The sequence below is a fragment of the Diorhabda sublineata genome, chromosome 1 (genome assembly GCF_026230105.1).
Source record: "Diorhabda sublineata isolate icDioSubl1.1 chromosome 1, icDioSubl1.1, whole genome shotgun sequence".
NCBI lineage: Eukaryota > Metazoa > Arthropoda > Insecta > Coleoptera > Chrysomelidae > Diorhabda > Diorhabda sublineata.
This window is the reverse complement of record NC_079474.1, coordinates 40,930,162-40,954,575: the sequence shown is the minus strand read 5'-3', so window position 1 is coordinate 40,954,575 and position 24,414 is coordinate 40,930,162. Positions and strand designations below refer to the sequence as shown.

The 24,414-nt window shown below is 31.2% G+C and overlaps 1 protein-coding gene across 3 annotated transcripts in view; it reads right to left on the bottom strand.

Moving 5' to 3' along the window:
* Positions 1 to 24,414, bottom strand: part of LOC130444516 (RNA-binding protein Musashi homolog Rbp6) — a 1,022,388-nt gene that overhangs the window by 536,609 nt on the left and 461,365 nt on the right. For 2 of the 3 annotated variants that reach the window (XM_056779678.1, XM_056779688.1), the window contains exon 4: positions 9,278 to 9,343. The exons of the other annotated variant lie outside the window; for it this stretch is intronic. In XM_056779678.1, coding sequence (XP_056635656.1) covers positions 9,278 to 9,343 — 66 coding nt within the window. The remainder of the gene's footprint in view (positions 1 to 9,277; positions 9,344 to 24,414) is intronic. 3 annotated transcript variants of the gene reach the window in all.

Genomic DNA, 24,414 nt, shown 5'->3' with positions numbered 1-24,414 from the left:
TAAGCTGGTCTTGGTCTCGGTCTTGCATTTGCTCATTAATATCCATAATTTATGGAAATGGAGCTCTATCCAAAACTGTGTACTTTATTATTATTTATAATTCATAGAATAGCTTATTTTGGAAACAATGAAATTCATTGAAATTGGAAATATGTATTGAATATTTTTGTTCTATTTGTTTTATTGACATGACTATGTCTACGTCTTTTTCAAAACATCCTTCAGCACCATTTGATATGTGCTGTCTTTGTCAAGAAGAGCACATATCAATAGTTTCAATCTCAAAATAAGCATTTCGAAAAATTTTTGTAGGTTTGTCTAATATAATTTGTCATTGATATTCATTCATTGCACTCGACCTTTCTAGATTAAACTAATCAGAACTGTTTCCTGGCACTTTATATTTTGTTTGGCTGGGCAAACTTTCCGAAAAATAAATTGCCGCAGGCAGTCTCCTGTCTACGCAACATTTAGTGTAATTGACAGTTACCATCTTTATATATAACGTACAAATTATTTATACAACTAGAATTGAATTCGTGTTTAAAAGCGATAATAATAAACATCATTACAGAAATAACATTGGTAATTACGTATCAATTGGGCGTTAACAATATATAACAACGGATATTGTGCGTGAAACACAATTGATGTTTTATAAATGCAATAAATACGAAAAACTGTTATCTGTGAAATAGATTTTATCCAAAATCGTCCATTCGTTTAAATTTCGTAATTACATTACTTACGATAGAAATGGGTTTAATAATTTCCATTGGTGGAATTCCGAAGCATGAAGTAATATTATAAATAATAATAAAGCATTATTTGCTAAATGTTTAGACCTTATTGATTAATTTATAATATTCAAAAATGATTAATAGAATAAATTCTATGTGTGGCGGTCCAATATATATAGATATATAAATACAAACTGAGACATAAAGAGAATATAATCATAAACATATTCAACTTTTTGTTCTTAAGAAAATATTAAATGTAGCTGACGATCAAGCAGTCATTGCATAGGATGAGGAGGATCTGGGTTATATGGTGAGAAAGTTACAGGAGAAATATGAGAAAGTAGGACCTGAAAAAACAGAATATCTAGCATCACAAAGGTTATAACCAAAGAAGAAACAGAAGAAAAATTAAAAATGGACTGTGACAGACACGAAGATGTATTAGACAACTATATATATATATACTATGTAATAAATTTCTATTTCTTCAATTTCCTATTTCTTGGATCTTTTCATATGTTTACGTTCCTAAATATTCTTAATTTTAGGTCTCTTCTGTCTCAAAGTTAGATTTTTTGATAATTTTTTTAAAGAAAGATAAAAATTAACGTTTCAAGTCAAAATATGATATTGACACTGACAATTTGCGTATTTATATTGATCAATATATCACCTACATCATGAATATCAAAATAAGAATAAAATCAAACTAGAATTTTGTTCTAATAAGAAAAATTAATTTTTCCTTAGTCCTTACATCTCAAATATAAAGCAGTAATCAATTAAATTTATAGTGTTATTTTTTATCATTGGTGTACAGTACTAGGAAATGCAAATGTGCATTCATAAAAAGTGCATTCGTTTAACTCACTGTAAATAATAAAATAATAAAACTTTAACAAATATGTTTCAAAAAAATTCAGGATAATCAGAATATTTTATAAATATTTGCCATTTTCATTTGCGATTTTTGGAAAAACAATTTTCATAGATTAGAACATATTCTAGAAGAAAATAATCAAGTACCTTGAAAATTTTTATAAGTATATCATAAACAATAGAATTTATATTTAATACGATGATAATCAGCAAAAATAACAAATTATACATCCATATTCAATCATCTCATGATTAAACAAAGGATGTAAAGCCTTCAACCTCATACGATCAAGATTATACAAACAAAAAATTAGAAGTAAAATTTTTTAAAAAATTATAAGTCTACGTACCGAGAGAAGACAATTCATAATATCAACAGCAATGGATTATTTGCTGCTCACACCAGACAAACAATTTGAACAAACGAATCCAACAACACAAACATTCATTAAAAAATTAAACAGAATCTGAAATTTCCACTGAACATGCAGGAAAAAAAATCAAACCACTGCCCTGACAACAGAATATAATTTTAATACAGAAGATTCTGAATAAATTTATTATAAATATATTATTTATGTACATTATCAACATACAATTCAACATTTTGGTTTTGACCAGGGTTTAGAATAAAATAAACATAAACGTAAAGCAAAAAAAAAAACATATTACATTTCAAAGTTACATCATACAAATCAATTCGTTTGAAAATGTAATCAAATTAAAAATTTAAAGTTACATCATTCATAACGGACATATAGATAAGACGTTAATTTTCATTTTATTCGTTCAAAATATGTCCACAACCGTCAAACATAACAAAAATTGAATAATAGTTTTGCGATTTGCTACTATACATGTTGCTGTCCACCATCTACCATTGTATTGACATTGGGTTTATATTTGAACATTTTTTCGCTATCTGAAACAATTATAATTTAGACAAAAGTTGAGAATATGGGCGGTTCAGAGTTCAGAGCGCAGTTCAGAGCTCTCATGTGAAGCGTCTCCAATGCACGTATATTTCATTTTCTACTACGAAATATGCGTGATAGATGCGTACTTTCGACCGAGGTGTGAAGAAAAACTTCTTCACACACGCTTAAATTGTGTGGATAATGATAATAATAATAACCGGAATGAGTCTACCATAAGACTTAAAATAACTCATGCATTTTTCTCTAGAATATTTCTGATTTCTATTCGAACACATATGTATCTTATTTCTCATACCACAAGTGTATTGTCTATATATTAAAAAATCTATCTACTTATCACATCTGAAACGACTTCGAATGTAAATAATTCGAAATTGTGGTTTTCCTTTCTTCAAAGAAAGGAACTTTTTTTAGTTAATGCCCCTTGTTTTATATACAGATATAAAGCTAAAGAAGTTCTAGCTCAGTCGAGTGTCCTGAAGCACACTTTTTTTATATATATATATCGTTCACGTCCAGGTAGCGAGAGCTGACAGCACTTTCTGTGTCAATGGTGTTTGCCTAAAATAAATTGGTAACGAATTGTTCTTGGACCTCCATATCACAGAACATACCCACAGAAACTTAGTTGTTATTCAGTGGAAACAGCATGGCGGATTTTCGATGTCAGTGCCCTCGATGGTACGTGGCAGAATTAATATATTTTCGCGGTTTATTCGAATTTTCAACACAGAATATCTACTTTATTCTATAATATTCATTCTCATCAAGTTCTAATTTCGCAGTATACTGTATTCACGATAAAAACTTAGAACTGGGACAACTGGGGCAATATATAATATTTATATATATTTTATCTAAACCAAGGAAAATTAAAAGACATAGTTACAATATCTCACTTTTAAAACAAATACTGGCAGAATATAGATTTATCTAACAAATTGAAAAGAGTAATATATACATAAATACTAACCAAGCTTTGGTATTCCGATGAACTTGACACATACTTGATACATTATCATTTCCTTAGGTGTTGAATTGTTTTTATTAGTTCCAGCTATAGTGGAAAACCCAAGTTTTGACTGTCAAAATCTCTAATTTCTTCTGTAAGTATGGAATCTGAAAATTCACTTGAAAACTCCAGTGGCTCTTCTATAGGTAAGTATTAGTTTACTTATCAGATGTTTTAGTTAGCTACCATTTGCTTCAGCTCTTGACAGAAGGAAAGATATAGGGAAGAAGGGAATTGGGCAGAAAGCGGATGTCGTTGCTCCGCAATATCAATAATTGGGCAGAATTGAGAATCGTCGCACCAGAGTCAAGATAAAATGGTCAGAAGTGATTGCAAACATCCATTAATAGATGGCAGAAGAAGTTTCTGTTATAATAATTCAACTTCAAAAATAATCTACATACGCCATATCTTTTCTCAGCTGGTAATTGAGATTTCTCGTAATTTAATTCCTTGTATTGTATAAAATTTTGTTAATATCGTATAACTAACTCTCTAAACCAATACGGAAAGATTGAAAACGTCGTAATAAAAAAACTAATCATGATTATTTGACCCGTTTATAGTTTTATATGAATAAAAATGTTTCACTAATATCATTTGTTTTATAATTAAATAATTAATTTCCAAACTATGATCATAAAATGGGGATGAACATCAGTTACCGAACATTACGAGTAGAAGAGTCCGCGTTAGAGGATTGTTGATATTACCTTGATGTTTTTCAATTGTTAAAATAAAAAAAGTATTGTACAAAAAATATACATAGACAACTTTTGAATTACAAATAGTATCATGTGTGCGGCAAAACAAATATACAGTATGTGAACAGAATAACAAAACTGATAGTAGATTGAAAAGCAATTTTAGAACAGAATAAATATATGAACACAAGAATCAATCGTATCAACATTATATACATTAAAAGAAAACTTTAGATTAAATTTTGATGAAAAGATACGAGTTCATTATCCAGATAGACCTTCAGCGATATAATCAGATGATAATCAACGATGTTACAAATTATTTTAACCTGAAGTTTGAAGATGAATTTCTAACAATCTTGATCATTCTAAGATTTATCAGGATGTGCAACATTTTTTAATTCCAAATGGAAAAATTTTCTTGTTTACTCGGTTCTTTCTTTTGTTAACTAGATATTCCATAATTCATGGTCGTACTTCTAAAGTTTTGATTCTAAATGGAACATCCTTAATTGAATAACGTAAATTTATACAGTTGTAGATTTATTCGGAAGTTGAACTATTCGTTCCACGAAATCTGTCAAATTTGTTTGGTGGGATTTCGTTTATTTCATTTCTTCCTTCATTTTCGCTTGAAAATGTTTTGTCTTCTTATTTTACTATTAATTATCATTCAACTCTTCTGTATCGTTTTGATACTATAGTAACCATTTTTTTTTCATCTCTATATTTGTGTTATTAAGAACTACCTTCAGTTTATCATTTCATGTTTTCTCTCGATTAGGCATCCTTTATTTTTTCTTCTTTTTCAGTTTTTCACTTATGATTGGAATATATTGGTCTTTACGACACAGAAATTTGAGAAGCGTATACAAGTATATAAAAATGATATTCTGAGGGGTAATTAGAAAGAAATATATCAACCAATACTAAAAAAAATACAAAGATGGCACTGCCTATGAGTCCATCGTTTATTATTGTGAAATTCAGGTACATTCTCACAAGAGGAGTTTTCTCAAAAATTCAGGATCATGGGATTATTTGTAGGCAAAAGTTTATGCTTACAAGACCATATCTGTGTCATGTCAGGAACAATGAATAGAATTTAGAGAATGATAGGCAATTTGAATTAAGCAAGGTAATAGTGCAACAATGTAAGATTTTCTTGTCTAATAGCTGGACCACTGTCGTCTGCTGCGGAATAAGTTTTAAAGAAGACGTATTTAAGTGTAGTAAATTTTCTAATTCATTCGATTATTGATCTACAGCTTTCAAATATAAATTCCAATACGTATTAGAAACCACACAAGTCAGATGTCACCTGGGAGCTTCGATTTCAAGAAACCACTTGTCATCTACATGGTACTAGCATATTACCACTGTATTTCGATAAATGATGATATCAGATATTAAAAAGGATGTAAACAGTCACTATTTTACGAGAAAATTGTAGTATGTATTGCTTTAAAGTGAGATACGAATAATCCATTCAATAAAACATTTCTGATGCTTATTTCATTATCTTTCTTCTCATATATAGGAATAGTTTCTAGTAGCGATAATTCCATATTTTAGGAGTATACGAGGTCTGATTATTAAATAACGAGACTGGTTAAGAAAAAGGGTTTTATTATAAAAATTATTCTACACTCGAATGTTCCCCTTCAATATACTACCCTCCCCTACCCAAACACCTTTCCATATATTTTTTCCGTTGATCGATGCAGTGTTGGATATCTTCTTTAGGCCTTTGGGAGCTCTACAGTTTTCTGCTCTACCGCTTCCATCTTCGGAAAGAAAAAAAGTCGCACCTTATGTGCAGGTGCATTGTCCTTGTATGTAATCGGAGTTTTTTCAATTTTACGAAAAATTTGAGATTGATACGTTGCTCCTGTTTTTCGTCACACATGATTTTCGCCACGAGAAATAAACACATTCGTTTCAAACCGCTACTGCACAAATACGGTAACGTGTTTTGGGACCTGCATAGACAAGATATCTAGGTACCCAACGCACTACTCGTTTTTTGTTCCACCCGACTAGGGCGCCCTCAAGGCGCGCAGTTTCGTTATTTAATAGCCTGACCTCGTATAACATAATGATATTCCATAAAAATTGTTGATATTTGATATTGAAATTCGTTTTGGTATGTTTTTGGTGACCTTAAATTGTCTTCTTAGAACAGATATATGCGCATTATATTTAAATACATGTGTATAATGTTTTGAACAAGTTCAAGATCAACTGTATTTTTCTGCAAAATGTAATCAAATTCCGTCCCGTTCACAAGAGATAAGTAACTTTGAAATCAAATGATATGATGATGAAAATCAAATATAAAAAATATTTATTGACGAGAAAATTTCTTTCTCGATAAGGCTTTTTCTTCTCTATGTTCAGATGCTTTTAACTAGAAATTTTGAAAATTTTCACTATGAAACAACCATGAGATTTGAGTCCAATACCCTGTAGCTTTACTTCCACTATATACATGAGGTTGAACAATATGTGAATTAAGGTGTTTTCCAAAAGAAGAAAAATATGGTGTTATCGATTTGAATTACTTAGTGATTACATAACTTAAGCAAACAGGACTGTTGAGAAATGTATTGTTGTTTTGAAGTGTATCGCTTGTTTTTTGGGTCAACGATTACCAAAATTTCCTCATTGTTGTGTGAATTTTATGTGGCTATAAATTATGAAATCTAGGTAAAACATATAACTAGAAAAATATTCGGTAATTCTCTAAATAATTGAGATATTTCAAACTCAATATATTACTATCCTCTAATAAGAAATTATTATTTAATCATATTGAAATCAATCAATCAATCTTTTGGGGTAACAAATAATATTAATATATCATCTGTGACCTTGAATAAATATGTCACTAACTATCCGTCGCGTAAGTATAGCAATCCTTTAGATGAAATGATATTTCCCTTGATGATATGACCTTTTATTCTATTTTATTTTAATTACAAATATCATAGGTTAATAAAGAGGGATCTCAAAAATGGGAATCTTCAGAATCATCTAAAAGAACTTGATAAAAACCGATACTGCTGCATTTTTGCTTATGTTTGGAAGTCATCATCTCCAATGAAAACAAAATTAGAATGTTATTTATCACCTTTATTCATTATTCTGGAATCGTTATTTGGAAATGTCTGAAACAATTCAAATTCTTTTTCAAAATGTCATAAAAATATGGTTGCTAGAAAAAAACAATATGAAAATGACAATACAAAAAATATATTGATATAATAAATATTATGATCGAAATAAATATTCTAAATTGACATCTAAACAAAATACTGAGAAAAATTTCACTATATTCACAAATATTGTTTAACATTTTTTCACATCTTCTAAATTACTAATAAAATAATACAAAGTCTTCAAATGAACAATCATGAGCGGAAGGACTTTTGTCACAGAAGGAAACATTTTCATAGTAGTTTTATGGATCAATCGGGGAAAAACGAATCTATATATACACTACAATTTGCCTGAATCCTATAAGTGAACTAACTACGATGGCCGTTTTTTTTTTCAACCTCCGATAGGCTATAAATAAAAGAAATGTTCACATAAAACAATAATATTATTATCAAAAGATTGGTACACTCACGGCTACTTTTCGACATAATCACCGAAGAAATTGAGACATTTGCCATATCTATGGATAAGCTTTTCAATACCCTCTTCAAAGAAAGTTGTCGCCAATGTAGTCTAGCATTTCAGTAACAATAAAGTACAAAACAGACCTTGAAACTTTTGGAAATTCCATAGACAAAGCAGTAAGGGCGAATCTGCGTTTTTCTTTAAACATTCTGTCAACTTGTTGAGTCAGGTTATCTGAAACGACAGATTTGCGTCCTTGTTTCTCTTCATCATGCACATCATTAGGTCATCTTTGAACTTTCGACAACATTCACGCACAACACAATCACTCATGAAGTTTTCCCCATAAACATAATCTCCGATGGATTTCTGCGGTACTATCGCCTTCAGCCTGTAGAAAACGAAATATACTCCGCAATTCACACTTGGCAGGAGCATCAATAATGGCGGACATGTTTATGTGGCTATAGCACAACGCCAACTGACGCCTGAATGTCAACAATAACGGCGCGTGTAGTGCGAGAGCTTCGCAGTCGCATACAGCGCATGCCCGCTTTCTTCTGTCCGGGTAGAGACTGCACGGTGCGATCGGAAAAAAACGGTCTATATGGAAAGAACCTGAAAACCCATAGTGAATTAATCAATACAAAAATAACAGTTATTAAATGTCATCTTTGTCGACACAAGAATATATGACTAGGGTTAGCTGAGGAATGAAGTTTCTTATTCCCGAAAGGATGCTTGAAAGTACATACAGAAAAGTAAAATTTAGACTCATGAGCAGTTAAGGAGCTAAACTGAAAGCTGTAGAAGAATGTTGTTGACATATACGACAAATGCCAGAAGAACATGGCAACCAGTTCATCAGAAAAAGAAAAATTTGATTTGAATGTTGGCAGACTGTCTTGAAATTGATAATTGAGATAATTTCAGTCCAGAGGAGCAGAGAAACATAAAGAGTTGCAGTAGTGACTTAGAACAACGTTGGAAGACATACGAAAATATATCGGAAATTTTAATTTTTTATGAAAATTTATATGAATATTTTCTCGAATTGATAAACTCAATATTCATGAAAGATTTTCTAATTCATAATTAATAAAATCATTTGGTAAATTAGTACACGAACGCTGTTCGAAAATGATTATTTGTAATAAATAATTGTATTGCCAACAAACATTGTAAACATAGTGTAATTTTATTTACTCCATTTATGCTATAGCAATCAACTAGCCCTCATTATAATCACTAAGAATGCCCGGATATGCTCCCCTTCTGCAGAATATGTAAAAGCTAAAAATGACGCAGTAACGTGGTGAACATTCTCTGACACCGCCGACCTGAGAAATTCATAAACGTCTGTCTCACACATACCTGGGGGTGCTAACTGAAACTCCCAAGTCCATCGAGTAGATAACCCCATTAGTGCCTGCCGTGACGCTGAAAGAGAATGTTTCTACTTCACAACCCCTCTTCAGTTTTTAAAGCGGTTTACTACTTCTAGAAGCGACTAATCTATATGTAAGTACTATTACCACTGATACTGAATATTTATATATTGATATTTTCTTATTTTATATACCGATATATCAAGCGAAAAGTTCTAAAATTCCATTCATAAATTGGAAAACAGCACTAACAGAAACTATATATAGGATTCAATTCAAAATTTGAAAATATAAAAAATAAATGACAATAAAAACATATTGATGAAAGTTGAGAAAATGTGATATGAGGAGAATGAACGAATGAACAGTTTGTTACCCAAGGTGAAAATTCCTGATTTGAGAAAGAAATTAATTTTATACAATGTTCTTAATCTCGAATTATTGAAAGCGTTCATGGATAAGAAAATGGTTCAGGTATTAAATTCACTGAGCAATAATTTTCGAAGCATATTAATGGTGAAGCAACAATAAATTCAAGGTATAAAATCTGAGAATAAGCACTTATGCACTATAGTTTTGAAATACATAGAATTAAGGGTAAATTATAGGTGAATAAATAATCGAGCAATGCATCTACTATTAAACGAATGTAAATAATAGATTTTGTTCACTTGACAGCACTAAAAACAGGACATACGGAAATAGAACATTTAATGAAATACAATAAAGTATCATAGGTTAATACTGGCATGACAAGGTAGATCAAATATCAAGAAAACATGAGAGAAACAATTTTAATGAGTCTGAATTGAATTAGAAAAAATCAATAGACTATGCAAAATAACATGGAACCAATTGAATATGGAATGACTAAAATTGAGTTTATCATATGGTTAGTTGATTTGCGAATTTATTATTACATAAAGATATTGTAAGGACCTTAATTCAACCAAATAATAACTAGAATAATAAACTTGTAATTGGAATAATATCAATGTGTTTCAAAACGTATTAAAGTTTGGAGAGACTTGGATGAAGTTTGCTGTCATCCACGCCTTCGTAATTCCTATAAATGGGAGACCAAATTTTTTTAAGATCCAAGTAAGGTATATTAGATTCAAGTGAAACAAATAATTAATTAACCTTTGGGTAACTATCAATTATTCTACAAAAAATGTGTGATAATAAGCTGAGATTGTTGCACGTAATTTGATAATTGCTTTTGTGTGACGAACTTACCTAGCTTTTCATATTTTTAGATAAATGTATCACTTAACTTTCCGTAGAATCCACCCAAATTTATTGAAAATAAAGAATTTCAGTGTCAGTGGTTTCAACGATCTAATCAAATAAAAGGAAGGAAGGAATAAGGGGTTGACATATGTACCAAGCAGAAACCATCAATTAATATTACGCCAAATAAAAAGATTATAGCAAATATTATTTTATAAAGAGGGATTTAATTTTTTTTACAATAATTTCCACATTTTCCCTCATAATGAGTTAGGAGTGGATTGAAACTCAAGATATAATAATCAGATGTGATATTTTCTAGCCGAATCATAAGTTGTGAAAACTAATTCCGGTTTAAAGCCTACGGGTAAATGTTTACTGGAATAATTGGACTGTAAAAACATTCCGAATTATTTTTCACCTATTTTTGAATTAAAAATTTTCATTTTTTAGTACGAGGGTTACGACTTGTTAAGTCCAGTTTACCAGTTTAAGGTAGGTCACTCTTTGTCAGTCTCTCATTTTACTGAGATTGCGTTTCACATTAACGCAAATAAGGTCGTCCTGAAGAAATTTGAAGACAGCTAGTTTATGGTAAAGTTGTAAGGAATAATGATGTATATGAATGGTGTAGGTTTTCTCAATGAAGGAAGGACAATCGTTCTTGATGAAAAAAAAATGTAGGGTGTAATGAATGACTTGACACAAAAAATCGATAGGGAAATTAGTCAAAACAGGTACTCCAATATTGACGAGCTTCATTAGAAATTTGAACAATTTTCAAATTCAGTAAATGATAATATTGTTGCTTACCTCACTACTGAGAGACGGGTGCCAAAAATACAGACATAATAAACGTGAGTGGCATCTTCAACACTTTCTAACATGATCACAAAAATTTGAACAAGAAACTTCAATACGAAAAATTATGGCCACGGTTTTTGAGTTCGGAAAGGCTTTCTCCGCAAACTAAATTCTGAGAGACACTGTGATATTGAAGATTATGCAAGCTATCCAAAATCGCTGACTAAGACTTCTCACTAGCGGCATTGTTTTGTTTGTGGCATAGCTCCATGTTGCATCAAAAACAAAGGCCGAACTCTAGAAAGTAGTGGAATAATTGGCATACAGCCCTAAATTAGAAACATTATATTTTCATCTACTCGTATCTATAACATTTAAGGATTTTTTTTGCTGGAAGCCATTGGAAAATAATGAAGGTTAAAATAACCTTTTTCTAATTGGTAATGGCAGTTCTTCAATAATGGGATTCGAAAGCTGCTGCCATAACTTTTTTCCTACTCCATTACCATCGTATATTCCTACGAAAATTCCACTTAATCTAGGATGGATACTATGATAGAAAACAAAAGTATAAAAGTTTTGCACAAAAAGATATTATTCAAATTGTGGCAGAGATTTTTAAAACAAAGTAGTTCGTTATGGTGATAGACGTTTACAAGAAAATGTTGGGAACGAAAACACCCTACTTTTATTTAAGATATTAATTCCTTGTACCATTGAAACAATTGAGTTTATAATATTTTGATTTGCTTTCGCGTTAATAGAGCAGGGTAGGCATTTAAAAATGATAAAAAGTGAAAAAAGAAATTAGTTACAGGAAATCTATTGACAAAGGAGAAGAATATAATAAAAATGAAAGAAAAAATAATTTACAGGTGATGTTTGGTTGGGAAGGGGGGAGTTTTTATAGGTAAAAAACGGTTTAGTCGGATTGCAAAGTTGGAGGTGATAAAAAGATCTATAACTTTTATACCCTTTTACCTCATATACTGTTACTTCTGTCATATATACTCTTATATACTCTATACACTCTTTTATACTCTTTTATAGTCTTATACTCTTTTATATGCTTTTATACTCTTTTATACTATACCTTTTTTGATATAACATCAAAATTTATTTTAAAAATTTAATAACCGACTTTTTGATTTTTTTATTTCTATCTTTCACTTTTTTATTTTCATCATTTTTATCACGAGATATTGTCATAACTCACCTTTTTACGTCCCAAAGTGATTTGAAATATTTATTTTTTAATCTTATTTCTACTAAATATCAAAAAAGCACCTTAATTTTCCATCGAAAATTCTCCTGTCAAAATAGCAAGCCTGTTTTAAAAAGTATATATTTTTTGTTCGTTCAAATCTCTACTTTCTGTTGGTATAAGAAATATTACCTTCAGCATGATAAATTTTCTCAGAAAACCAAAGCAAAACTAGCATCCGAACATGTTAATCAATATGTACAATGTTTATAGTGTAAAATTTCAATTAAATATCTAAAAATGTATATATATATTGATTGACAAAAAGTTTTCGAATGCGACTTTTAAAAAAAGCTGATATTTTGATGTGGGGATTTTCGATTGAAAATTAGGGAGCTTTTTAGATATCAAGTCAAAATAAAGTTAACAAATATTACAAATCAAATAAATTACAGTCTATTTGGGACATCAAAAAGTAATTTTTCAAAAATTTCATGAAAAAAAAATGTTTTTGTAAAAGATGAAGATAAAAAAAACTTATTTCCTTTCATTTTTATCATATTCACCTCCTTTTCCAATTAGTTTCATTCTACTATTATTTTTTTTAAATTCAAAAATTATCGGTATAAATTTTACACTACTAACAATGATGTTGGTAGGTAGACAATATGAACCAATTCAAATAATTTGCGTGATAGATGTATGGAAAAATGGCCGATAAGCTACTGATATTAATAACCAAAACTACAATGCGTGATCATCAATGAAATACGATGAAATCAATTTTTGCGTGCGATTAATTCTAGAATTAACTCCCAATTTCTACATTTCCATTCAGTCCTCATGATACATATTGTTCATGAACAGAATTCCACTGCAAAGTTTGCCCCAAAACATTGATTACCACTTAACCATCTTGGAATTTATCTAATTTTCAAATTTGATCGTTTGCATTAAACAAATCAGTCCCGATATTGCCTTTCGAGGAGGAAACCCCACTTCAAATCTCAATAGTTTCTCACAGTCTATTTTGATCGAAATATAATTAACTGACGCTTCGATGGAGGTGCAATAAACGTTATAGGAGCTTAACAGAATTCGTCTATAAAACAAATTTGGTTTAAATACCATAGAGTTGTTATAATATTCTTGGATTGCAACAGATTCAGAACGTTTCGTATTATTTTGAAATATATTATGAAAAGTAATAAACATTATTAGTTATATATTTTTAACAGCAAATGAAACATGAATTATCATTTGTCTTTGTTTTGATTACGAAGACTCGAAGCTAAACTGTAAATGATATAAGATCAAAAAGCAAAAAATAACATCAATCTTTGTTTTTATGATATTATGTGAATAAGAAATGGCTAAATATCTCAAGCGTTTGTTTTTCTCAGATTCTGAACCACGCTCAACGCGAAAAGGAAATGATCCCTTTGAGGTTGCCTCAATGCATCAAAATTTTTGAACACGTTTTTATCGAGATGTTAAATACACTTTAATTTCGTTTAGGATGCCAACAATATTCTTAACATCTTACCCAACCTCAGCCTCACAATTTTATTAATTCGTCATCTATACGTCGTATATCGTCGTTCATTTCCTCTTGGATGGCTAAGAAGAAATAAAACGTTTTTTACGAATTTGGTCATATTCGTATATTCCGCTTAGAGAAACTGAAATTCTTCATAAAAAACTAATAGGATAATTAGACGAATTGAGGACAGTATTTAGAAAATTGATAACTAAAATTTAATAAGTTAGCCACATAATGTGAAGTTTATATTAAGTGAAAGAAATTTTTGGCATTCGAACTTTGCGAACTGAAATGGAGGCGAATTTAAAGTTTTGTCTCAAGAGAATGTACTAAGCAGCACTGAAAATCTATTTCTTTGTTTAACTTGAATGGTTCTTTCACTAAAGCTTTTAAAACTTGGGAAATTCTAATGTGAACACACAAAAGAAATATCGAAATGCCACTGAACAATTATTTTATGTGAAAATATTTAACAGAGAAAATGTTATGATTGTCAAAAAATATTTACTCGAATTATAAAAATCGGAGACTTCTTTCATCGTCAATAGAATTGGTATCGTTATAAATTAAAACGTCAATTCAATCAAGTCAATTGTGAATAACATCAACTCTTGAATACCATTAAACATGAAAATATTTTCTACTTTTGTTATTCCTCGTACTACTCTCAAATCTTACTGTGAGCTTTTCTAACGAATGTAATGTTCAATGTTTATTCGGAATTTATCCAATTTTGGTATATTTCTTGTCACTCCAAATTCTTTTATCCGAAACTATCAGCCACTGTAGCTTTTTCCGAGCGAAAGTTGTATGCATTCGAAAGTTTGCACAATTTAGACTGAAACTATAGGTAAACAGCTATAAACTATGGGTAAGCACTATGCATCAAATAGCATAGTCATCAAAAATACTCAAGTTGAAGATGATCATGGGATGTCTAGTAACCCCAAATTTACTGAGTAAAGGGAAGTAGGTGCTATTAATCTGAAACTCAACATACTTGGTAATTTAATTTACATTGTCTATTTTGTATAATAATCAAGTCTATTTATTTATTTGTTTTGTTTCTTTTTCTTCTAAATCTAAAGAATTCCTTTGGGATAGGTATATAAGAGGTATATAAGTACATAATGTAGCGTTGTTAATTTTAAATAAATAGTCGTAGTGCAAAGATTGAATTAGTAGAAGTAATTACAGAAATTAAAAGTGAATTAATATAAGTTGTATTTTGTAGTCTGTAAATAAAGTATGAACGTAAGAGACAGTATTTATTAGTTTACCCAACGAATAGAAAGAGTGTAAATAAATCTGAAATCCTTACAATATTATCGTTAATGAGACAGTAACAAAAAGATCTTCATATTTTGTATCAAAAACAACATGATAAAAAGAAATATCGATGTCTAACCTAACATTCATCATGAAACGTTTATCGTTTATGAAAAACGATGTACAGAATAAAGAGGAAATAAAATTTGAACTTATGTTCATATATTCGAAAGAGTTTATCCAAAATACAAAAATAAAGACTACGCGAAGACAGATATTTTGAAATATAGCATTTTTAAAGTGCAAATCGTACAGAGATAAAACTCTCCATTATGTTTTGTCCGGGATATAAATTTAGATTAGTAGATATAAGCTACTCGTAATCTTCCACAATGGTCAAATTCAGAGACAAACAGACATTTTTGCTCCAGTGAACTGAGCTCGGCATTTGTATTTATGACATCTGGCGTGGAAAGCAACGAACACATTTAAACGTCCTCGTCGCAGTATCCTGTCGCTGACGTGGTCTTCCTGATCGTGAGACTTGGAACCACCAAACAGGACATCGTTCGTAGACTAAATTTCATTTTAGTGGGGGATGTTTACTATTGGATTTTTCGTATTTGAATTTGTTAAGGTCGCATTTTGTTTATTTTATACAAAATATATATTTGATATGGTTACTATTCAAATCATACGTCGTGAGTTTTCTTATTCTATTATAATCCAAACCCAATAAGTTATTAAGGTTGAAAAATATGACGAAGCGCTTGAAGAAAAAGTAGTTACTGCCATTAAGCTTTACTTGGCTTATCTTTGCGAGTATACTCGTACTTGTGTGACAAGATTTTCAAAATTTTTGAGACCTACAAACTATTCTGTCCTTCACGTTTTTTTTTTATTTTAAAAACTTTTCTTCTAACAAAACTTTTAACTTTTCAATGAATCAACTGATCAACTGTACAAACATTTTCACAACAAATAAGTTAGCTGCTAATAAATAACGTTCTTAATTTCGACTTTTATAATAAAACGCCAATATTTCAAACTGACAAATAAGAACAGTTTAGCTGTAATTTCTACAGTAACAGATTAAACATAAATGATACGCTTCTCGTAAAAAATGAGACCTTTTACGAGACAACTTAATTCAAATGATTATTTGCGAGTCTGCCTTGGACTTTTCATTACAAGGATAAGAAAATACGACAAGGAATTTTGGAGAGGGTTCGTCGTTACACGCAGTAAACGTCACACGTATATAAATTTTCTGAGTAGACGAGAGAAACGATAAGTACATATCAACTTACTTCCTCCTATAAAATTTGTTACAAAACGATAATATAATTTTTATTTGAAGTGATGTTTGAAATATTTAAAGAGATGTACAACACAGAAATGAGTAGATCATGCAGTACACTATAAAGTGCCAAAAATGCTCATTCCTTTTTTTTTTCTATTTGATGCTAAATATTTTTAGTATAAAATTGAACGCTAATTACTGAACTATTATTGAACCGTATAATAACAATTTTCCAAAGTTACGATATAGAGAATGCAGGTGAATACCTAGTAAATACACCATGAAAATTATGATTATTTATATCTCGATTCGAAATATTGATCAGTATAAGAAAGCCGCTACTTAAGTTTTGAGACAAATAAAAACAAATATTTGTATTTGGATATTCTGAATCAAGATCAATATATTGTTGAAGCATTTATTGCATAAACATGTGATACGAAGGCATCAACCGCTCCTTCGGAAGTAAAAATACTTTGTTCTGCTGGAATAATAAGAAATCACTGGGTATGGAGGATGATCTATCATATGTGTGAACGCATTGTCGTTTTCTGTGATTGGTTTTCCCAATTTTTTGAACACTTCTCGCAAATAAGTTCTGGTACGCGAACAAATTTTGTTGAATTTGACACGTCTTGAAAGACCCATACAGTCGATATTTGTTTAGTTTCGGTTTCATATGCATAAATTCATGATCATTCGCCTGTCAAGATGCTATAGACGTCTTTTGAGGCACCGCCATTGAATTTTATGAGTATATCTTTGCACCAATCCAGACGAGCTTTTTTTGAGCAATTGTCAAATTATGCGGTATCGTTTGGCAGACAAATAAATATGGAATTTTAAATATATGCGAGTGGAACTAATGCCCAAGTAGGCCTCAATCTCACGGTGTGTTACATTATGATATTGCAATATCAGTTTACGCATAGTATCGATGTTTTCTGAGACAATAGACAATATTTTTTGAAAATATTCTTTTCAAGATCATTTATTACATATATCAAATATAAAACATGTTTTGATTATCGATAAAAATGAAATAAATGTATCAAATTATCAATAATATTATTTTCATTTACAATAAGCATATTGTTACGATTTTAGATTTTTTAGAATCTGTCTTCGTTAAGATGTAGGAGCTTATATGGCTTACAGCGGTACAGGTTTTATTTCACGCGGCTATTACCTTACTTATTATTTAATCCTGTTATCTTTATAGATATTTGAGTGTTGGACTAGTATGAATTAAATGACGAAATAAGCCTCATCTTGTCGACTATGTCAACACGTTACCCAGAATAGTTTGTTAGCGGTAAAAAACGTAAATTCATAGTTCTAAAGTTACTGAATGTGAAGAACGTCCAAACAAAACTGACAATTTTTCTTCATTGAATCCATCTATGATGAGAAAAGTGATACTATCAAAATGCACTAAATTTTCAGAAGGAATACGATCAATTAGGATCAAATAATACATAAGTTATTTCGGTAGGAATACAGAGTTTACAACACAATCTTATCTGAGCGTTCTGTGTCATTACACCTGAAACGTTAGGATAAGTTTTCATACGTGCAAAGGAAGAAAGATTCACAAAACGACAAACATTTTCATCTTCTGTGATACCAGCATATAGAATGGGCCTTTGCGATATTTGGCAGTATGTATGAGATTTAAAAAAAACTATTCGCGTTTTATCTATATAACAATACCTTTTCACCCACTTCTCTTACTTCTAATTTTTAGATAGGCAACATAGTGGTGTGGCACATAATTGGAAAGGTATTTAATTGCAGTATTTATATATAATGATAATCAATAATTAAGATTGAATTTTTAAATACCGTTCATTGTGTTCATAACAGTAGTAGAGTTGCTCGAAATTACATCAAAATTTTCGAGGTGACTAGACTACAATCATTTGGTATTCGTCCTTCAGTATAATAAATGGTCTTTTTTAAATATCCACACAAATGGAATGAAGAGGTGTTAGTTTAGGGAATCTTGCAGGCCATTCAATAAATCCTCTCTTCCTAATTAAGTACTTGTTAAGTACTAGAATTGTTATTTCAGATATTGCATTGCAACTTCATTGCAAGGTGAATGTGACCGTTTTCTTGAGGAAAGTAACTTGCATATCATTCAATGGAACCTCTTTCCACATGTCTTTGCCTAGCAAATCATTATTTTAGATATTATTAGATTTAGATATTACTTTGCAATTCTACGAGGATGTATTGATACCTAGTTAGCCTAGTCCAGTTCCATGCATAAACAAAATATTGCGTTACCACAGTAACGAGCAATAACTTATGTCAGTGTAAAGTTTGATGTCAAAAAAGTAAACCACGCAATAAATTAAAATAAAAATGTCAACCGAAATTGTGAATATCGAAAAATTGGAATATCGAGCCATCACCAAGTACCTGTATTTAAAAAGGTTAACAGGTAAGCAGATTCACGAAGGTATGCTTAATACCCTTGGTGATCAATGTCCTTCGTATGCCACCGTGAAAAATTGGACTGCAAGCTTCAAAGGAGGAAGATTTTCCATTGAAGATGATGACCGATCGGGGACGCCAGTTTCTGTGTCAGTACCCGGAAATATCGATGCAGTTCGTGACATAATTCTATCAGATCGCCAAATTGGGCTAAAACGGAGATTTCAAGCACTGAATATTTAATACGAACGCGTTCATCATATAGTTCACGTGAATTTGGACATGAAAAACGTTGCTGTAAAATGGTTTCCTAAAAGTTTGAATGTTGATCAAAAGTGTGCAAGGGTAGAAGTATCGCGTTCGATCTGTGCTCGATTCTGAAAACGATGTACACTTCTTAAACCGAATTGTTACTATGGATGAGACTTGGGTACATGTCTACGATCCAAAATCAAAGCAACAATCGATGGAATTGCGACATTCTGATTCTAAAAAAATCTGCTGGAAAAGTTCTTGCTTCAGTTTTTTGGGATTGACATGGAGTAATCATGATTGATTTTTCGGATAAGGGTAGAACAATAACTGGAGATTACTATTCGACATTACTGACCACTCTACGGAAAAAAATTAAAGAGAAAAGACGCGGAAAGCTATCCAAAGGTGTTTTGTTTTTTCAGGACAATGTCCCTGCACACAAATCTCATGTTACCATGCAAAAAATTCGTAATTTAGGGTTTCAATTACTAAAGCACCTCCCTTGTTTACCAGATTTGGCCACATTCGACTGTCATCTCTTTCCTCAACTAAAAAGTTTGAAAGGTCGTGAATTTTCTTCCAACAAGGATGTAAGAAAACCTGTGGAGGTCTGGTTTGCAGAGCAAAAAGAAACATTTTTTTTAAAGGTCTAGAGACGTTGCAGGTTCGCTGTAATAAATGTCGCCAATTAAGAGAAGAATATGTTGAGTAATAAAATATTTTGACATGGAAATTTTGTTTGGTTCTATAGTAGGCTAAGAATATATCCTCGTATTGTATTGTGCATACTGCCTTTTTGTGAAAAAAAACATATTTGATACACCCATTAAGTTTAATTATATCTGTGGGAGCTAGATCAAAAGTGATTTCTAGTAACTGAAGATACGTTTTTCCGTCCAAATTGTCAAAGCTTCTCTCCTATTCAAAAAGTTTGGGGAAAGGAGAGAAGTAGATGGCTGGATGTTATGTAATGCTGTAGTACTCTTGCTACATATATCGCGCCAAGATTTTTTAATGAGGTTTTTGAAGTTAGTCTTCAGAAAATTTGATATTGCCATCATAAAGTTAGATATTTTTGATAATGAACGTTCTCAAAATGTCTTGTCACATTCATCTTGATCAAAATATGGAATTACATCGCGACCATTCCGTGGATTAAACAACCGGCAGTGTGCCTATCAATTCGCTTAGACTTTTGGTGATGAAGAACCATCACGAGTCACAGTGTATCGTTATTTTTTCGAATTTAAGCGAGGTCTCCGTTCGTTACAGGATGAATGGAAATTAGCTGTTGTGCCAGAAAACTTCGATGCTGTGCGTAAATTGATACTGTAAGATCGTTATATGAAAACCGTGAAATTGAGCTTGGGCACTAGTTCCATTCCATATTAGATGATCGTGACAAGTGGAAAATCATGGATCTATGCATATGAATCCGAACTAAACATTAAATGACCGTGTGGGTCTTTCAAGGCTAGCCATATCCAAAGAAAGTTGTAGGAACACGAATCACTTCGAAGCAAATAGGTGGAAAAACCGAACATCTCATCACCGTTTCATTACCACAATGTAGCACTGTCAATTCCAAACGGTATACCAGCATGTTTTTTGCGAGAAGTGTTCGAAAAAGCTGACTCATTCTCCACGACAATGTGAGCTCTCCCACATAAGTTCAATCAAAAACGTTTTTGAACAGTCAAAACATCGAATTGGTGGGTACAGTCCTTGTGGGCTTGTGGGCTGTGAATTAAATTGAATTGAATCCAATTATTCGATTCTAATTTAACACTGATATCAAATAAAAAGAAAAAATAGTTGAAGTGATTCATAGCACTATATTGTCACAATTTCTGGACTCACTATTAACTACACCCAATGCCTTGTTTTCAAGCCAAGCACGTCAGGAGGATTCTCCAATTCTTGAATGCCCTCATGGGCTAGACATAAATGATGAAGAAGACTGGAAAGCGATTACCCAAGCAATTAGGACCAATAAGACATTAGTACAAGTAATCATTATAACCATAAACAAATTTCTCATTTCCGGTCTTGTCTCTTTCATAATTCTTAATTCTATCATGATTTTTGTTACCGCATCATGCAGGTTTTCTTGATCTTCCCACATTATTATTTGCTATATAATTCTTGTTTGTCGGTTATTTCCCAATCGTCTTAACTGATTCCTTTTCATGCTTCTTTCTAGAGGTCTTACTTATATCATATCGAATTCTGTCCTGGTCTCATATACATCACGTCAATTGTTTGTAATTTATTGTTTACTTGTTTAGGGCTTCCACTACCATAGAAAATGGAATCTAAGAAAAAGCATCATAGAAACAGACTCACGGTTACCAGTCAAATAAAAAGCCCATTAGAAAAAGTTATGTGATGAATTTAAAAATTGCTGTCGAGTAGAAAAAATTAATTTTAGACATATTCTCTTTATATATACTGAATATTCGTTTCTCTGAATTTGCTTGCCTTTACCTGGGAAGCCGATTTCTCCGGTTTTTAACATATTCTCATATACTCGCAATACGAACTGTTTTTGTAATTGTGTTAATTGGTAAACAATCAGTGAGCTTCTGTCCTGATTTCAGTGATAATTTATTATGTATCAATCAAATGTTTCTTCCTGTTCAGTCAAATGCAGAATTATCATCGAAATTACTATTGACGTGGTTTAAGACAGTGAGAAGATGGAACGACTACCTAGTAATTAAATCTAGCTAGCAAGTTCCCTGTTAAGGCGTTTCTTAATTTCCTCTTCATGGAAATTAAGCTATTTCGAATTTTCCGCTCGACTGGATAAATGTGGCGGAGAAACGATACTTAGCTTTGCGCGTTACGTTTCACTTGCTATGATTTTTATTATTATTGAACAGTCCTTCGAACCAAGTAGATAATCCGAAAATAAATTAAGAGGAAATTTTGTTCCAACAACTCGCTGATATAACATTATGAGAAGTTAATATTTTATATTACGAGGAAAGTAGTTGGTTTGATACTAATTGTTCTGTAAGTAAACATTTTATGGGAACTCTGTGCTGAATATCTTTTAATTGGTATATACTCTATAAGAAATAACTGCTCATAATTTTATTCATAATTAATACAAGAAACAAATATTCAGTTCAACAGTGCATTTTACAAATATTTATATTTTGTACTAAGAACATGAAAAGTTTTCATCGAACTGAATCAACGAAAACATCTTCAAGAAAGAAATTCATTTAAATAATCGCGTTGAACTGCCAGAATAATAAAAAGGGACCATTTTCAACCATGAACTATAGGATAATAGTAAATTGTACAATAAGTTAAGAAAATTGCATATTTCTCCTCAGCACAAAATTTTGTTGCAATTGAGGTCATTATCTTACATGTCTTACACTGTGTTTTCTCCGGACGGCTAGCCAACCTGAAATTGAAACCAAAAAATGCCACCTTCCATAGGATTTTTTTAAAACATACTTTTTATCAGATGTATCTTGTGGAAATTATTGAATTTCTTCATGAGATGAGGTTTTCTACTTCTTTGAAACATGTTTTTCTTTCTTCTTCTGCCGGTTCATTGACAGTAAGTCTTCCCCAAAGTCCAACATTCTCGCCATCAGTTAGATGTGGTCTTTTTTAAGTGTTCCTTTTGCGTTCTTAACAGTCTACTGTCTTTCATTATTTTTATATGTTTGTTCCATTTTCGTCTCTGCCTCACCCACCTTCGTATGCCCCATTTATTTTCTTTATTCCGTATTTTTTCGAGCAGGGTTTTGCCTTGTATACTTCGTAGTTTTCTCACTTCCCCTGTTCTCATCGTCTGTAGAGTCATATTCGTATCTGTCTTGTATGTAATGATAGGGCTTACAGTCGTTTTAAATATATTTTGATTTTACTTTCGCCATTTTGGTATTTGTTATTTCAAACTATATCTTTCAGAGATCTCCAAATTCCAGCCTCTTTCATTGTTTGTTCTGTTTCTTAGGTAAAAAGGTTTCCATGACTGGTTATTTCCGCTTTCAGGTATTTTGAATGATAATTTTTGAGACGATTTCCAACTTATATTTTAACGGTTATTTGGATATTATCTTCAGTACGTCAGCAAGGCAGACGACGTGGAAGGATGTCTCCCATTTTAAATCACGCTGTTTTGGGCAGAGATTTTTTAATTTTATCCATTATGAAATTAAATATGAAGGAATTACTGCGGTTCTTTATCTGATTCTTGTATTTACATTTATAATTGTTATTGTATGTGCCATGTATGTCTGAATAGGAACAAATTTCAACACACTTTGTTGAAAACTCGTACCAATTTTTCGAATAAACCTCGTATCTGTACCATAGAATTCATTCGATAAATATAACACTTTGAAAATAAATTGGATGTTTGCGTCTGATAAATCACATCCAAGATTCACCATCAGTCTGTTTAGATTGTTATGAATTTTGAAAATAAATCAAATTTGGATGGCTATAATCTATTCGATATGTTGTACGGTTCTCTATATTCTAGCGTATTTTTTTCCCAACTCCATCAAATACTCAATGAAAAAATAACGATTATCCAATTCAAAGGGTTCCGTAGTAATAGAGGGTCTCCGTTTTCTATTGTAAATTATGATTTCGTTGTATTTTCTATCTATTTATTATTTTCTTCATTTTAATAGCATTTTTCTTTTTCTTTATGTGGTTGATTCAATTCAGTAAGGTTCAAAATATGACACAAAAAAATATCTATACTAATGGATTCATAACTGTATTGCACATATCCAAAGATCTTTTCAGGAAATTTTTAACAAACAATGAATAATAATGTGTATTTGCGTGATTTTTTGTTGAAGTGTATTGTAATATTTTTCAACCATCCCAAATTTATGAGCAATGAATATCATAGAATGTAAAAGGTGACCACCCACTGAGAATTCCTCCTTGCTTCGCTGCAATTAAATGTTGTAAAGAGAATTCTTAAATAGATAAATTATTAGTATTAGAAGATATTGGTGCAAACGACATTTTGTGATGTCTGGAAAAATAACCATTACAGCGGCCTTTAACTCAACAACGCTAAAT